At 37.9% G+C, this 19,236-nt stretch overlaps 1 protein-coding gene across 2 annotated transcripts in view; it reads right to left on the bottom strand.

The window, feature by feature from the left end:
- The window catches only part of mylka (myosin, light chain kinase a), a 272,709-nt gene that overhangs the window by 113,379 nt on the left and 140,094 nt on the right, over positions 1 to 19,236 (bottom strand). For both annotated transcript variants that reach the window (XM_039757417.1, XM_039757418.1), the window contains one exon: positions 7,105 to 7,257. In XM_039757417.1, the coding sequence (XP_039613351.1) occupies positions 7,105 to 7,257 (153 nt within the window). The remainder of the gene's footprint in view (positions 1 to 7,104; positions 7,258 to 19,236) is intronic.

Raw genomic sequence — 19,236 nt, 5'->3', positions numbered from 1 at the left:
CTTTAAGCTTTGTTTTCGAAGTAGCTGCACTCATGAATATGGTTCTATGTGTGACTCGCTCGCTTCTTATGGTTTCACTGCCTTCTCAATTGTATAATGCATATTTTATTCAGCGCTTTTTGGAGCTCTTCCTTGTTTTCTACATATTGCGTTGACAGTCAGTTCACGTAATTACGTGGGAGGCGTGATGATGTCACACGAAACTCCGCCCCCCACAGCCATCAAGCTCAACTCCATTACATTATATGGAGAAAAATAGGTTCCAGTTATGACCATTACACCCTGAATTGTAACCTGCCCAACTTTTGTAAGTAAGCTGTAAGGAATGAGCCTGCCAAATTTCAGCCATCCACCCACACAGGAAGTTGGAGAATTAGTGATGAGTCAGTGAGTCTGTGAGTGAGTGAGTGAGTGAGTCAGTGAGGGCTTTGCCTTTTATTAGTATAGATAACTATTTAAAGATTGTTGACATAAAGAATCATATCTCTATATCTATATATATAATAGCAAAATACCCGCGCTTCGCAGCGGAGAAGTAGTGTGTTAAAGAAGCAATGAAAAGAAAAGGAAACATTTTGAAAATAGCATTACCCTGATTGTCAATGTAATTGTTTTGTCACTGTTGTGAGTGATGAGTGTTGTTGTCATATATATATATATTTACACACACACACATAAACATATATATATATATATATATACATATATATATATATATATATATATATATATATATATATATATATATATATATATATATATATATATATATATATATATATATATATACATATCTATACATATACACATATATACATACATATATATCTACATATATACACACACATATATACACACATATACATACATACACACACATATATACACACAAATACATATATACATACATACACACACATATATACACACAAATACATATATACATACATACACACACACATATAGAAACATATATATACATATACATACATATCTACATATATACACACACAGCTATTTCGTATCAGTGCAATACGCTGTTTGTTAAAACGTTGACTCCGCTCTTACGTGCAATAACAAATCAAATCATTCAGTTGTCTTTGCTCATATGTCATTTTAGAGCTGGGCGCCTGGCATCTTTTTGGCCACAGGTTCGTTTCTGTTTGCTGTGAGGTTCTGTGTTGTGGAGATTCTCAGGATGGATTGCAGGTGCTCATCAGTGAGGCGACTCCTGTGTGCTGTTTTGTTAGTCTTTATCACTGAGAAGAGCTTCTCACACAGATATGTGCTACCAAACATGCACAAGGTTCGAGCCGCATGTAGACGGACTTTTTTTGTTCATCAAAGTCACCAAAGCGCCGTGCAAACTCAGTGTGCAGTGCGCTCAGTTTATCAGCAAAGTGCGTATTTGGGAACACCGTAGTGACGACTTGGTTTAACAGTACTTGGCAACAGGGAAAGTGGGGCAAGGTGAACTGGTGCATTTGTGTCTCCCATAAAAGCAGCTTCACTTGAAATCACTTTGTGATTGTGCACGGGTTAAAACGTCCGCTGAAGTGTCAGATTCTTATTTAATTATGCTGTTTTCTGTATCTTCTGAATTGCATTCAGGTTACCCTGATGCAAGGCAGCTGAAGCACTGCATTATGGGATCTGTAGTTTATTGTGTTACCAGCGCTTCATATACCTGGGCTTTAATAACAATAATACAGTATATAAAATGATCTCGGGCGGATATAATTACGCCGGGCGGATGTGGCCCTGACCCTTGAGTTTGACACATATGGACTAAATAGAACTTGGAAAGATATGTTTTTCAAATGTGATCGCGCAATTCAGATAGAGTTGACGCAGCACTACAGCCTGCATGCCTCAATGAGTCATCCTCCCTCGCTCTTACTTTTTTACCGTTCATCTAATGAATACACTGAGTATGGCTTTACCAAAACAATCATTGATGGCGAATAAAGTATCCATTATTCGAGTATGTAGAGCGGGATATATATATATATATATATACATATATATATATATATACCGCGTATCGCAGCGGAGAAGTAGTGTGTTAAAAAAGGTAGAAAAAGAAAAGGGAACATTTTAAAAATAACGTAACATGACTGTCAATATACAGTATTTGTTTTGTGAGTGTTACTGAGTGTTGCTGTCATGAAGGATTTGATTATCATTATTTCTTTCAATCAGGTTCGTATTTGTAGGATGTGTTGTGTTCAAGTTACATTCCGTGTTTGTCAATCGTTGTAAAGATGACAGGTTTCATTCATCGATTCGTTTCTTACTGCATCAATAAACAGCTCGTCTTCTTCTTTATCTGAGACCTGACACACTGCATGCACGGGTTTTTACACTGTCTTCCTTTAGCGGGACATTGACTTTTTCCACCGTGTGCTTTGTTTCGCAGTAGCTGGATTTATGAATATGCTTATCAGGCGCTTCATATTTTTGCTGCCTTTTCAATTGTTTAATTCGGTTTTGTTCAGCTCTTTGGAACTGTTGCCTTTTATCTGTGCACTCGCGTCAGTTCACGTGAGCGCCTCGGTGTACATTCATCGAAGGTTCCCAGCTGTGCTGGTGCCATCTCGTGCTATGTCCGTGGCTGTATTTAATGTTACCTTAGTCCTGGCACTTAAAACTTTCTCTCGCAGTTTCGCTGAGTTTGTGTCAAACACCACCCTGACCATCTCATCTTCCTCTCCATAAGCACAGTCCGTCACCCGTGAATATTTACCCGTGGCAGTTTGCTATTGGATTGCCGCTGACAGACGGCCTTATATGGGCAGGCACTAAATTACAAACGCCAGCGGCAGCCTATGAACTTAATTTAAAGTGTAGGTTTACATCGTGCTTTGTTTCCGAAGTAGCAGAACTCATGAATATGGTTGTATATGTCACTCGCTCGCTTCTTATTGTTTCGCTGCCTTCTCAATTATATAATGCATGTTTTCTTCAGCGCTTTTTTGAGCTCTTCCTGGTTTTCTATGTACTGCGTGATTACGTGGGAGGCGTGATGATGTCACGAAACTCCCCACGGCGTTGAAGCTCATCTCCATTACAGTAAATGGAGAAAAACTGCTTCCAGTTATGACCATTACGCGTAGAATTGATATAAAACCTGCCCAACTTTTGTAAGGAAGCTGTAAGGAATGAACCTGCCAAATTTCAGCCTTCCACCCACACGGGAAGTTGGAGAATTAGTGATGAGTCAGTGAGTGAGTGAGTGAGTCAGTGAGTGAGTGAGTGAGTGAGTGAGTGAGTGAGGGCTTTGCCTTTTATTAGTATAGATTCACTAAGGCAAGACACCCATTGAAAGCATGCCGTAAGGGGTGTGGATTCACTTAGCCGCCGACAAGTAAGACACCTATGGCGCACGCAGGGAGGAGCCACGCCCACAACTCCAAAGCCATTGGATACGACGACAACTCGCAGAGCCACGCCCACCAACTCGGACGCGACGACACAGAAGGAACAGCGTCATTTATATTCGTCTGTCGTGGAGGCCTCGTACCTCCGAGCCACCTTGACTTTCATAGAGGCATGTTTCTCGAGGAGGAAGCGAGTCGCCATATGCAGTGTGTAAAATGGTTTGCGAGGGGTATCCCATGGGACCCTTAAAACAATCCTTTAAAACTGAGGTTAAAACACAATGAAGTAAGCAGTCTTTAAAAACCGAGTTTTCGGTTACGACGCACGACTGCGTGCACCATGGCAAACTGTTTTACACGCTACATACGGCAATTCGCATCGCGACAAACATGCGTCTTCTTCACTCACGGACAATTATATGTTGCTCTCTCCAGAGTTCCATCTTTTCATTCACTTTCTGTTGTATCCTCAAACCCTCCCTTTTTAGACAACTGTGTCTTTCCAGAAGTGTTTAGCATTCAATAAATAATTATGCATGAGATTGAGCGTGTGTCTAGGCGTGGGTAAGCCGTTGAACCCCATTCAGGCTGCAAACCGTGGAATTCCCACTAAGTGCGACTCATACGCTCCCACTGTTTTCGTCCCTACCCTTTGTACACACCCCCCTCCCACCTCACTACTACCGTGGTCGGGTGTCTTGGTAGATTATATATAGAAAAGCAGCCAAAACCGCACAGGTGCATCTGGACTGTGTAAAGATGACAACGACTCAAGTGACGAGTTGGAGGTGGGCACATGAGCAGGCAGTGCATACTGAACGAGAAATCAGCAGACTAGCATGACGGAGGAAGCTGAATGGACATCCTTCTCTCCTCCTCCCGTTCCACACTCCGCGCCGTGCACCCCCATCCCTCCGTCTGGCAGGAGAAGGAGCAATAGCGATCCGCCAGTTTTCAGTCACTGAGGATTGTTTGTTGGTTCGTTCCTTGCATTGTTACAATGTTGCTTTCCTTGCTGATTTATTACATTACCGATTTTTCAAATGTTAATTTTCTCCCTGTGCTTAAAAATCATTAAAAAACCGGCCTGATTACGTGGCGTATGATACGCCGCGGGTTGGCTAGTATATATATAAAAAACATTCATTTTAAAGCTGATAAGAAGGCAGACAAGCAAAAAAACAGGTGGAGATCCACGCGGTCCAGACCTAACCCCTGCAGAAGAGTTGGCTCTCCAGCAAAATGCCCATCGCCCCGTTTCTGAGGGCTTTTTTTTTTGTTGGGACAGTTGCAGGGAATGTCATATCCCTAGAACTTGTGTCTGACCAATGAGACGTTGACGAAGGTCAAATATTTGATGAAGACACTGTGTCTGATTATTCATCAGGAGGAGAGGTACATTTTCCAAATAATGTTTGATCAAACCCCTCTGATCAGTCCCATGCTTCCCAATCACATTTTGAAATCCTGGGTAGTGAGAATGTTAGGCTGGTTGTTAGATTCTTTATGGTATTGTGGGTGTTTTTGCCTGTGTACTTGCAATGGCATGAAACGCTTCTTTTATTGTCTGCACACGCAGGTGTCCAGGAAACACTATAAAAAAAAAAACAAAGAAAATATTCAGAGCCAAACAGACTTTACGAATTGCCTGGCAAACTGCACTTTTAGATAGATTTTCCGCATCGCCTACAGTATATAAAAAAAGTGCCGCTTGTAAAAAAAACTCAAAGCAATGCATATTGTCAGTGTGGCTGTGAGAGCCCGACTTCGCCTAGTTTGACTTTGAATATAAGGTGCTAATAAATCTTTGAGGTACAATATTCCCCCTCGGCTAAAGCGGTATCTTTCGAAAAGAATTTCCTCCGGGAGCAATAAAGAAGCTTGCTGATCGTGCAAAACCCTCTCTATATGAAATTCTCTTCTTAATTTGCGCACCAATATCAATTGGCAAAGCCATGACTGAATGAATTCCATGCATGGAAACTGATTAATTGTGTAAGCTAATCCTTGTTTACATAGGGCAAACCTGCTCCGAGAAGGTTTGAGGATTTGGATGTGCTGCTATGACAACACATCCAGCAGGAGTTTCAAAAAACCAAAAGATCCAGGATCATGCCAAATCGCCAACAATTACATCCGGCTAAACGAGTAATCCACGCACGAAAAATACCCCTCTGGAGTTATCCGCTACACTGCTTAACAACAAACCTAAGCATATGAAAGTCATGTGATTGAAAAGAATCAAAGAAGAAATTTGCAAAAACACTGAAGTAAAAGAAATTACATATCTGTAACTCTTACGATTATGCTAAACAAATATGATGCAGGTCTGATGAAGGTGGCATGGTGGCAATGCCCTTAGCACTACTTACTCAAAGCTCTGGAAGAAGGAGCTAGAATCCCAGTCCAGCCAGTGCCTGTGTAAGTTCCACCACCCAAACCCAAAGTCTTCCTACTACATCCCAAACACACCCAATAGATAATAGGTGATCTGGTGACTATTGGTCAGGTGTTTTTCCTTTATGCACCCCATGATGAACTCAGGTACCGAATAGTTTCCCATAGGCTCCAGTACCTATAATAATACATCTAGATTGTGAAGTTTTAAGACATTTTCTCTGTAAGTTCAAACCTCCATTTTTTTTTATTTAAAAAGGAGAAATTCCTTGTAGTAACTTTATAAATAGGCTATTTGGGATGTTATTAAAATAAAAGGGAATATGTTAAATTGTGCATCCTGGAGTAAAGTGCAAAATTGTAAAAGTATGCCAGCTTTGAAGGGGGTATGAAACATAACTATATGTTAAAAAAAAATGGAACACCAGGTTTTGCCTATTGTTTTATAAGATGGTATTAACTTTAAAGATGCCTCACTCTTCCCTTTTGTACTCCCCCATTTAACTCTTGATTACATTTAATATGAAAAGGTGCACAGTTTATAATTTGGAAATGAAAATTAATCTGTTTTAAAGATATATATCAAATTACTTTAATCATAAAACTTTATAAAATATAACAGTTGTCTTTGTGTTTACAACCCACATGTGACAGGCCGATTCAATTTACTCAGTTAATTAAGGCCATGTGGAGAAAGGAAGAAGGAACCAGAAACACCAGCCAGAGGCCAATCCTACTGCTTTCTTTCTACACTCCATCTGACAAGGAAGCCACATAGCAGGAATTAAAAAAAAAACAGCATGGACAGAACACAGAAATGGTTTCATTTTGTCCTTCTAATAAGATTTCTACAAGCAGGGCTATAAGCAGATGAAACCAAAAAACTCTTTCAACCAGTGGAAAGGGGACAGAAAATGTAAATTTTCTCACTATAGGCGCATACACTGAAAACTGATTTTGGTCACACTCAACATAGAAAGCAACATGTCCTATCAAAGTTAAGTACAAATAATGTTACTTTACCACTACACTGTTTTGCTAAACTAAATATTAATTTAAAAATTTACATAATATCTTCCAAACAGATAATGGGATAAATGTGCACATGCAGTAAGCATATCCATAAGTTTACTAACAATTTTCAAAATAAATGTGAATCTGGCATAATTTTCAGTGTCTCTCAGAATATTTTATATCGAAAAATGTACTTTAAACTTGGAAGTAAATGTCCAAATCAAAGCACAGTAATCATAGTAAAACAATTTTATTCTCAGTCAATCATGAAGACTGCTTTATTTGTAAAAACAATAATAAAAATACAACTTACCTTTAATAGCAACTTTAGCACTGCATACTGCTCGCCCAAAACTATTTTCTGCCACACAGGAATACATGCCATCGTCTTCAGGTAATGCATCCTGAACATTCAGTCTTGCTATCTGATTTTCATATGTTGTGTGGGCATACAGAATGGTTTTATCTAGGAAATGACAAAGGCAATCGGTATAAACCTACTGTAAATCTCCTTATCAAAGTGCTATAAGATAACATATATTCTGTGCATATATATTACAAAGTGTCCCAAACAAGGACAGGTCCATTTCTATTTCAAGGCACAATTGTGCAGTATTATAGATCTGTGATCCTGTGACCCAAGCAAAAAAATCAGTGCTTAAGAAAATAATTTATTGTCTTAGCACTAGAATGTATACACTTTTGGAAAAATAAGTGCAGCATTTTAAAACATCCAATGTATAGTTAACATCTGCCCATCTTTCATACAGGAAGGCTTGTGTAGCATGATGTTTTAAAACAACTGTGTATACTTTTTTTTTTTTTTAAGTATAATGATAAAATCACAATTTACAATACCAGTTTCCACTGTAATAACATTTACAAATCAACATAAAATCAATTGTCCTGTAACAACCACTAGTCTCTGGTTTTGAAGTGCCAGATTAATCCAAGTCAAGCTGGTGAAATATTTCAGTGCAGGCAATACATGCATTTCCTTACATGGCTTTGGTCCTCAATTGTTTAAAAGCGTCAGCTACATTTTCCAACCATTCAAAGACAGTATGCATTTGATGCTGGGATATCTCCATTGCTAATTCATTACCAAATTACTATTTTTCTTAATTCAGCTAAAAAAATATATTTTAAGATACAGTTAACTTGACCTTTTCAAAGCATATTATACAGTATAATAGTGTATAATCAACATTTTATTTCAAATTACTTAAAATATTTTCCTTTTATTGAATGTACCTCAAAATATGTATTAATGATCTAGTTTATGATCAAAAACAGGTAGGCTTAACACCGACATCATCATCTACAACAGCAGCTAACAATGACTATATCTTAATACACAAGGATCAATGACAAATGCAGTAACACCGTTCTTATCACAAGGCAAATACAGAATGTACAGATATATATAGATATAAATATATAGATATACTGCACCCTTGTGTTATCTACTATATAGTAGGATGCAAAAGTTTGGGCAACCTTGTTAATAGTCATTATTTTCCTGTATAAATCGTTGGTTGTTACGATAAAAAATGTCAGTTAAATATATCATATAGGAGATCACACAGTGATATTTGAGAAGTGAAATGAAGTTCATTGGATTTACAGAAAATGTGCAATAATTGTTCAAACAAAATCAGGCAGGTGCATAAATTTGGGCACCACAAAAAAGAAATGAAATCAATATTTAGTAGATCCGCCTTTTGCAGAAATTACAGCCTCTAAACGCTTCCTGTAGGTTCCAATGAGGGTCTGGATTGTGGTTGAAGGTATTTTGGACCATTCCTCTTTACAAAACATCTCTAGTTCATTCAGGTTTGATGGCTTCCGAGCATGGACAGCTCTCTAACTCACATCACAGATTTTCAATTATATTCAGGTCTGGGGACTGAGATGGCCATTCCAGAGTTGTACTTGTTCCTCTGCATGAATGCCTTAGTGGATTTTGAACAGTGTTTCGGGTCGTTGTCTTGTTGGAAGATCCAGCCCCGGAGCAGCTTCAGCTTTGTCACTGATTCCTGGACATTGGTCTCCAGAATCTGCTGATACTGAGTGGAATCCATGCGTCCCTCAACTTTGACAAGGTTCCCAGTCCCTGCACTGGCCACACAGCCCCACAGCATGATGGAACCACCACCATATTTTACTGTAGGTAGCAGGTGTTTTTCTTCCTCCATGCATAACGCCCCTTGTTATGCCCAAATAACTCAATTTTAGTTTCATCAGTCCACAGCACCTTATTCCAAAATGAAGCTGGCTTGTCCAAATGTGCTTGAGTATACCTTAAGCGGCTCTGTTTGTGCTGTTGCCGGAGAAAAGGCTTCCTCTGCATCACTCTCGCATACAGCATCTCCTTGTGTAAAGTGCGCCGAATGGTTGAACGATGCACAGTGACTCCATCTGCTGCAAGATGATGTTGTAGGTCTTTGGTGCTGGTCTGTGGGTTGACTCTGACTGTTCTCAGCATTCGTCGCTTCTGTCTATCCGAAATCTTTCTTGGTCTGCCACTTCGAGCCTTAACTTGAACTGAGCCTGTGGTCTTCCATTTCCTCAATATGTTCCTAACTGTGGAAACAGACAGCTTAAATCTCTGGGACAGCTTTCTGTATCCTTCCCCTAAACCATGATGGTGAACAATATTTGTCTTCAGGTCATTTGAGAGTTGTTTTGTGACCCCCATGTTGCTACTCTTCAGAGAAAATTAAAGGAGGAGGGAAACTTACAATTGAACCCCTTAAATACTCTTTCTCATTATAGGATTCACCTGTGTATGTAGGTCAGGGGTCACTGAGCTTACCAAGCCAATTTGAGTTCCAATAATTAGTTCTAAAAGTTTTGGAATCAATAAAATGACAACGGTGCCCAAATTTATGCACCTGCCTGATTTTGTTTGAACAATTATTGCACACTTTCTGTAAATCCAATAAACTTCATTTCACTTCTCAAATATCACTGTGTGTCTCCTATATGATATATTTAACTGACATTTTTTATCGTAACAACCAAAGATTTATACAGGAAAATAACTATTAACAAGGTTGCCCAAACTTTTGCATCCCCCTGTATGTGAATGCAGGCTCCCTCTACAGTAGCTGGTATTATAGATAAATATGGCATTAACAATCAATCACTCCAGGCTCTGTTAACAGACTTATTTCTACAGCCAAAAGAGCACCCTGTTCGGCCTTATTAAAAGCTGTGCATGTTAAAAAGATTAAAACTTGAATAAGCAGGAATTTCCTCTTATAACTTGAAAAACAGAATTTAAGCACTATGAATGTATAAAATTTACACTCTAACAGAATGTCCCCACTTCATCATCATGGGTATTGGAGTATCTTTGACACAAATCTGTCATACTAAACTTACATTCAGTGTGCTCACAGACAATTTAAAAACCTGGTGGTTCACAGAAATCTGGCTTCTAAAATGCCATGTAAACCCTTATTAAACCTGTTTATTAGTCTCTGAGAAAACAGGTTAACACACATACTGTAGATTTCTCCATGAGTAACTTGGTTTTATGTCCATCTAAACCATTAACCAAGTGGCAGTTAACAATTTCATAGTTTGCACATGTCTTTCCTTTGCACACACATCCAGGACTTATGGGCAGAAAATAGTAGAAACATCAATAAAGATAAATTTCCTCAGGAAAATGTTCAGCGATCACAGTTCTGAGAACACACTAAATTTATGCTGATGAGCTGAACGTACTGTACAACCTCGGGAGACCCAAGCTCCATGCTTTTTTATCAGATTCACCGAGGGCTTTGATGTCTAATCTTTTTTTAGCCTATTTTTATTGGAATGTTTTGCCAAAGAAGAACTCCATAAGTGGGCTTGCACATGTAAATGGGAGATTTAAAAAAAAAAACAGCTTTCTGCTTTAACTGGATTACTTGTTATCCCACTTTTATGAGTGCATGCAAATGCAGTCATTGACTTTATTCTAAATTAGATTTGTAAAATTTAGAAAATTTTTTTCAGCAGATGGTTTTTGTGTTTATGTTAACAGCACATTACGTATGTTATTTTATTATATCCCGAGATTAGTTCTAGTCAAATATATGGTCAAGGTTAATTAACCTTTTATTCAGGTTATTCTTACAAGGCACTAACTGGAGCTACAGTCTAAGTCAAAATGTTTAAAAAATTCTTCAGCTATCTTCATAAACACAATAACAAATCCATAACATTCACAAAGACTCTGCCTCTTTGTTCATCCATAGTTAGTACACCTTGGTTAGCTGACAGACAACCATAGGGATCTTTATCTTCTAATTGTTGATGAAAACTTGCAAAAGCAACTATTAACAGTGAATATACAGAAAACCCTGTATAATGTGTAGGTCCAATGTAGCTACTTGAAGAGTTATTTTTTTGTATTTCTTCCTATTTTTGCAACCACCATTCTAGCTATCAGATCCCATAAATTATCCCGCACTCAGCCATGGTCTAGAGCTACTCCAGCATGCAAAGTTTTAATAAAATGCAATTAGGTAGTAACATAGATACAACAAAATAAATACAAATACTCATCCTGCTCAAAGAATAGTTACCTGTAATAACAGTACTTCAGGCACATCTTTGCCCAGATGTCAATCAGTTTATTAGACACATTGGATTATGGAGGAGTAGGGTGACAATATTTTAAAAAGACAGCTGCCAGTGCAGCATAATAAACAGTTCTGGTTTTCTGGTTTAATATCTGGACACAAGTGTATTTTTGTTGAATAATAACTCTTTATAGTGATCAGTGGCAAAGGAGTGACCTTGCAGGATACAAACTGAAAGCTATTTCATTGTTGGAATATTTAATCAAAAATTAATTGTAGAAGGTGGATTAATAAAGCGTAGTTAGCCAAGTTTTGAAAGAACAATTCCAATTGTATTTCCTGAGGAGGAAAACATAGCTTTACCTCTAAACTGAAAAGTGCTACACAGTGTGGCTTCCTACTATTCTAGGTATGTTTAGGAAAGAGATTATTTTAAAGGTTTTTCTGGTAAATTGGAAGGAGAGAAATTCTGGCAATAATGAAGAGAATGAAGATAAAATGTAGGACCATAATATTTTTATTCAATTACTACTGCAAGGAAGGAACTGGAATAAGGAAGCATAGGACAGCAAGCTGCTTTTAACTTCATATAAGACCGCATGGTGAATGGAAGTCACAATCATATTTAATGATGGGGGGTTGGGGGGAAAATCAGTAGCCAAATATATTAACTAGTTAGCAATGTGAGTGATTGGGGGACAGATTTGCAGTGTCAGGTTGCACTCACAGTAATTCTCTCCCATAATTATATCAATTAGGTGAAAAATTAACACAATGCCGAATTTATTAAAAATACATCTCACAAAGAAAGAGTACACCAAATGTAAAAAAGAACAGAAAAAACCTACCTACACAGGTAATAAAGTCCTGTCTACCTGGTAAGAGGATTCATTTACTTGGCCACCTCTAAGGAGGCACTTTTTCTACTTTCTTTCTCTCTAATACAAAAGGGAGACTCTTGTTTTCAACAGTTGAGCCTTGTCCCAACTTCATACTCACACTTTCTGCTGTATTGCTGCTTTAAATCCCCCATTAACATCACTACTTGTCATGTCTCTTTTTGCTACAGTGGCACGAAAATATAACTCTCTCATGAGAGAAAGTGCCCTCATCTGGGGCCTCATGTATAAACGGTGCATACACCCGCTTCCATGCTCACATTGCGATGTATAAAAACTAAACTTGGCTTAAAGTCATGAACATTCTCATGGCAGCCTCCCCCTTTGTGTACACACTTTTCTGCTCAGTTTTGCAGACTGGCGGCACCCAGCGTCAAAGCTATGTTACTGGTTCTGTGTGGTCTCCATTTTTTCAGATTCACATCAGTGACACAGGAATTATCATATATATCGAAATTAACTGCATATCATTTACAAATTTTATTCACTTGATTGTAATCATTCTGTAACAACATAATGATGCATGGAATAAACAAAGTATTCTAAATACCATAGATGCTTTAGCGTTGTTACTCTCCGTGAACCACTCAGAGTATTTTAGCTCATTGTATATGTGTGTGTGCGTGTGTGTGTGTGTGGTATCATAGCTGCACAGCAGCTGATCAGAAAGCTCTATGGCAGGCTGTGTCAAGAGCGCAGATGATTACCAGGATACAGCTTCCAGCCCTGGAGGACATTTACAGCACACGCTGTCTAAGGAAAGCCACCAGCATCTGGATGGATTCCCTTCAGCCATGATGCAGTCTATTTGAATTCTCCAAAGCCTTTCCTGCGTGGACCTCGAGGCACAGAAACAGTTTCGTCCTAAAAACTATAAATGTACTCAATCAGTCCATCAATTGCTCCCGGTAGAACTGCTTGTAATTTTAATTACAATTACCTCACTGTAAACTTGCACTACGTTATGAACCATATGCACTATTAGCACTGTATGTACATGTTTATTGTACTTGTGCTTTCATATTGTATATTTTTCATTTTTTTATAATATTTTATAGGAAATATTTATAGAGGATTTGTATATTAAATCTCATTGTACCATACAATGACAATAAAGGAATTCAATTCAATTCAATTCAATTCAATTCAATAGAAGAGAGTATGTATTTACAGATAATGATGAGTGGCTGCTAGGTCGATTTAGATTTCCAAGAGCTATAGTGGCAATTGGTTATGTGGAGAAAGAAAACGGAAGGACAGAAATTGGGCGTTGGTACATTTGACAGAGACAGCACTGTTGCAGTAAATTATTCTATTCAGGGTAGGCAGGAGGCAGGAACAATCCCTGAACAGAATGGCAGCTCATATACCTATGTGCCACTGTGCCCCCACATATTTAAAACATGGTTCAATGCATTTCATCATGAAAATTATATCAAGTATACATCTTACTATTCTAAAATGTTCAGAAAGTTGTAATGTCATGAATATAATGTATTCTGTGTGCTGATCAGTGCCAGTGCACTCCTGTCTGCAAAAGAGAAAGCCCGTTTAAGAAGCACGTAGTAATTCACACACATAGAACACACAGAATACAAAGTATTTAAAGTGCTACTTTAGTTATGATGGGATTTGAGAAGCTCTATTTAACATTGATTGTAAGATGAAGTTTACAACGTTCTACTTAATGACAAAATAAAGTCAATATTTCAGCCTTTTTTTTCTTCACTGTGTCCCTATTTTATTCTTTTGACACTGAAACAGTGGGCTATGACTAGCATTTTCATGTCGACTTTGACATCTGACCACTTCTTTTTTTATTTCGGGTACTGTGTGACTTTCTGAACTTGAACTTTTGAGTGTCATTTCATCAAGTTCCTTCTTTTGCTCATACCACTGCCTAAGTCACCAAAAAGTATGTTTTTCCTTGCCTCCACTTCACTGAGTAGGACCTGATTTATCCGCGGGAGAATTTATCTGCAAATATATACAGTAATTGTAGGTTACACAAGTTCTAGGAAGATAATTGCTCAAAGCCATCACATTCTGGAATTTTTGATAAGCTGCTACAACACTAACACCAGAGCAGAATTATATTTTGTCCTAGCCTAAACATCTTAATTCACATTCATGTAAGCCTATTTTAGTTGGTTGTGCATGTAAAATCTGCAGACACATTAGGTTCATCTGCACTTCCAATTACATCAGCACCTAGACTGCGTCAGCCCCAGGCACTGCTTCTGAGCTGTTGAGTCTGCTTGATGAAGAAGACTTTGTTTTCTTTTAAACAAGAGAGGGGGATGGACTGTGGCTTTTCCCAGATGCAACCTGTGTGCTTGCCTACTGAAGATAATCCTCTTTTGAATAAAGTCTTGTGTCAATACCTGCCAGTTCTGCAATAAAGATATTGTACCTTGGAAGCCTGGTTCCTTCTTCCAGTGTCCTGCGCAACTGTGACCCAAGCTTGACAATCTATATACATTCATACATATTTTTACACACACACACACACATATTAGGGGGCTTTGCCCCCTGCTCGCTTTGCTCACCAACCCCCGGGCAGGCACTACGCACTAGCCACTTCGCGGATCTGCCGCTCGCGTATGGGAAGTGGATGTACAATTTAAACAGCCTGTTATTTTCATGGGAATTATTACATATACATAAGAGAACTATTTTACATTACAGCGAGTAATTAACCATAGTAAAAAAAATAGCAAAACATAATAAATTGAAAGAAAATTATGTTTCGTGTTGTGTTAGAGGTATCCGTTGTGTTATACTTTTTCGTTCTGTTTGGCTTTGAAATTATTATTTTTTTTTTTTTGGTTTTTTTTTTTTTATTTTATTAATTTTATTACAATCAATACATAGCAATCACATTTTTACAAAAAAAAAAAAGAATTATGCTAAGAACAGATCGATCCCCACCCTTGAGAGAGAGAGCAAGCCAAACGGTGTAAAATTTAAGGCTTTTAAAAAATACCTAAATCAACAAATTCTCTGTGCTTTATAAATCATTTCAAAATATTACTGATTAGATCCTGCCATGTTTTGAAAAAGTCTGCACAGATCCTCTAACTGAGTATTTGATTTTTTCCAATTTTAAATAATATAACACATCAGTTTCCCACTGACTTAAAAGAGGAGAGTTTGGGTTCTTCCAGTTTATCAGAATAAGTCTGCGTGCCAAAAGTGTAGTGAATGCAATCACAATTTGTTTGTCTTTCTCCACTTTAAGACCCTCTGGAAGAACCCCAAACACAGCTGTTAATGGGTTAGGAGGGATTGTGAGTCCAAGACTGTCTGAGAGGTAATTAAAAATTTTTGTCCAGAATAATGTTAATTTGGAGCAGGCCCAGAACATGTGACCTAGTGAGGCTGGGGCTTTTGCAGCGTTCACAGGTTGGATCATGCCCTGGAAACATTTTGAGAGTTTTAGTCGAGACAGATGTGCTCGATATATAATTTTGAGTTGTATAATTGTATGCTTTGCATATGGAGCTTGAGTGAATTCTCTGCATTGCTACTTTCCACTCCTTTTCTGATATATTAATTGAGAGGTCATTTTCCCAGTGTCCTCTTGGATCTTTGAAAGGAAGGGATTGTAAAAGGATTTTATATATTGTAGAGATGGAGTCTAACTCCTTGAAATTGAGCAATAATTTTTCCAGCGTGGATGAGGGTGCAAGATGAGGAAAATCTGGAAGGTTCTGTTTAACAAAGTTCCTGATTTGAAGATAGTGAAAGAAATTTGTAGCTGGAATGTTAAATTTGGAATGTAATTGTTCATAGGATGCAAAGACGTTGTCTATATAAAGATCTCTAAGCAAGTTAATTCCAAATTTTTCCAGATATTAAAACTGCATATGTTTGTGAGGGTTGAAAGAGGTGGTTCTTTTGCAGGGTGCCACAGAAAGAAGCTTCTCCGTCTTAAAATGCTTTCTACATTGGTTCCAGATTCTAAGTGAGTGGAGCACAATTGGGTTATTAGTGTATTGCCGATAACGTGTGTTTATTGGAGCACAAAGCAAGGAATACAAAGAAGTACTGCAGGATTTTACTTCTATTGCGGTCCATGCCTGTGTATGTTCTTCTATTTGTGTCCAGGTTCTTATCGACTGTATATTTGCGCCCAGTAATAAAACTGGAAGTTAGGTAGAGCCATGCCGCCTTCTGCCTTTTGTCTTTGTAGTCGCTCTTTTGATGCGTGGATGTTTAGAATTCCAAATAAATGAGGTTATTGTTGAATCTAATTGCTTAAAGAACGATTTATTAATGTATATTGGTATGTTTTGAAATAAAAAGGAGCTTAGGAAGAATATTCATCTTAACAGTGTTAATTCTTCCAGCTAGTGTGAGATGAAGGGTTGACCATCTATGCAAGTCTTGTTTAATTTTTTCCATACAGACGACGAAATTTTGTTGATAAAGAGCTTTATGTTTACTTGTGATGTTTACCCCGAGGTATTTAAACTGTTCTGCAATGATAAAAGGAAGGGTGTCTAATCTAATATTATATGCTTGCGAATTCACCGGAAAGAGTACACTTTTATTCAGATTAATTCTGAGACCAGAGAGCTTTTGAAATTCTGTGAGTGCTGCTAAGACTGCAGGCACAGAATTTTCTGGGTCCGATATATACAGTACCATGTCATCTGCATATAATGAGATTTTCTGTTCCAGTCCTTCTCTGCTAATCCCCTTTATCTGATCAGTATTTCGACAATGTATTGCCAGTGGTTCAATGGCAATTGCAAACAGCAGTGGTGACAAAGGGCATCCTTGTCTTGTGCCACGCTCTAGTTTAAAGTAGTCTGAGCAAATGTTATTGATGCAAACTGAAGCTTCTGGGTTAGTATACAGTAATTTAATCCATGCACAAATGTTCGGGCCAAACCCAAACTTCTCCAAAATAGTAAAAAGGTATTTCCATTCAATCATGTCGAATGCTTTTTCTGCATCCAATGATAATAATATTTCTGGGGTGTTTGATTTAGTTGGTGAGTATATTACATTAAACAGGTCGAAGATTTGAAGATAAGTGTCGGCCCCTAATAAATCCAGTTTGGTCTTGTGATATTACTGAGGGAGCACTTTCTCCATCCTTCTAGCTATGATTTTAGAGAGTATTTTAACGTCGTTATTCAGAAGTGAAATTGGTCTGTATGATGCACATTGTAATAAGTCCTTATTTTGTTTTGGAAAGACAGTGATTAGTGCTTGGCGAAAGGTTTGTGGAAGAGATTGGTTATCTCTGGCTTCTGTAAATGTTGCTAATAGGAGGGAGCTAGCTGAGCGGAGAATTTCTTGTAAAACTCTGCAGGGTAGCCATCAGGGCCTGCTGCTTTTCCACCTTGGAGTGACTTTATAGCATCCAGTAATTCTGATAATGACAGAGGTTTATCGAGCTCCTCCACACTAATAGCGTCAATTTGTGGTATCTGTAATTTATCCAGAAATGCATTAGATTGTATATTGTCTTCTTTAAACTCAGTAGTATATAGGGATTTATAGTAGTCTCTAAAAGTGTACATTATATTTTTGTGTTCGATGATTTTATCTCCATTCGTGTTAGTAATTACGAGATTGCGCTATGCATATCTTGCTTGTGAATTTGTTGCGCTAAAAGCTTATTAGCTTTCTCTCCATGTTCATAATAATGATGTCTGGATTTGTAAATTAGTTGTTCGGTTTCTTTAGTTGTCAAGAGGTTTAATTCTGAATGTAGAGCCTGCCTCCTCTTATGTAGAGTCTCGCTTGGTAGTCTGGCATGTTCTTCATCTATTTTAGTAATTTCGCCTTTTATCTCTGCTACTTTCTTCGCTTCGGATTTATTTCTGTGGGAAAGATATGAGATAATCTGTCCTCTTAAGAAGGCCTTAAGAGTTTCCCAGAGTATTCCTGCAGAGATCTCAGGGGATGTATTTGTCTCTAGAAAGAATTCAATTTGTTTGGATATAAATTCAGTACAATTCTCGTCAGCTAATAGAAGCGGATTAAGACGCCATCTGGGGTGAGTGTATGGGGCTTAGTAATTTCAGCTCCAAGATCATCGGAGCATGGTCTGAAATAACAATAGCATCGTATTTACAAGATTTAATCTTAGGCAAGAAGTTATTATCTATAAAGAAGTAATCAATCCTTGAGTAGCAATGATGTACTGGTGAGTAGAAAGAATATGTTCTTGAATTTGGGTTTAAAAACCTCCAGGGATCTGATAAGTTGTGATCAGTTATAAACTTTGTAATTATCTTTGCGGTGTTAGTTGCGTTCCCCTGTGGAGGAAGTCTTATCTAAAAGTGGATTTAGAACACAATTAAAGTCCCCAGCCATTATAAGTTTATGAGTGTTCAGATTGGGAATGGATGCAAATAAATTTTGTATAAATTCCTTATCATCAACATTAGGTGCATAAACATTTATCAAAATCATTTTACAGTTAGATAAGTCTCCCATGACCATCACATATCTCCCTTCAGGATCCAATACTACATCTGATGCTACAAATGGTACTGTTCTATGTATGAGAATTCCCACCCCTCTAGTTTTCTTTGTAAAACTAGAATGGAACATTTGGCCAGTCCAGTCTTTTTGCAGCCGGAACTGATCCTTACTTAGTAAGTGGGTTTCCTGTAAAAATACTATTTTAGCATTTAGACCTGTTAGGTGAGAAAGTACTTTCTTTCTCTTTAATTCGTGATTCAGGCCTTTAACATTCCAGCTTACGGTTAACTGTCCCATCATGGAGACACTGATTCTGAGTTTTTGGTGTCATATTATAGTCTTAACTGGAAGTGAAATAGTTTAGGTCTTAATTTCCTATTCCCCCAAGAGTTGTTGCCATGCAGCTTATTATTACGTTGATAGTTATAATTATAAAGATTGAGATGATAGATTAGATATAGATCAAGCCTGCTCTCTTTCTCTTCCCCCCTTAACCCCCACCCTCCCTTTTTGCCTCCC

The sequence above is a fragment of the Polypterus senegalus genome, chromosome 6 (assembly GCF_016835505.1).
Source record: "Polypterus senegalus isolate Bchr_013 chromosome 6, ASM1683550v1, whole genome shotgun sequence".
NCBI classification, from domain to species: Eukaryota; Metazoa; Chordata; class Cladistia; order Polypteriformes; family Polypteridae; genus Polypterus; species Polypterus senegalus.
Note: the sequence above shows the minus strand (reverse complement) of the source record. Positions and strands in the feature narration are given on the sequence as shown.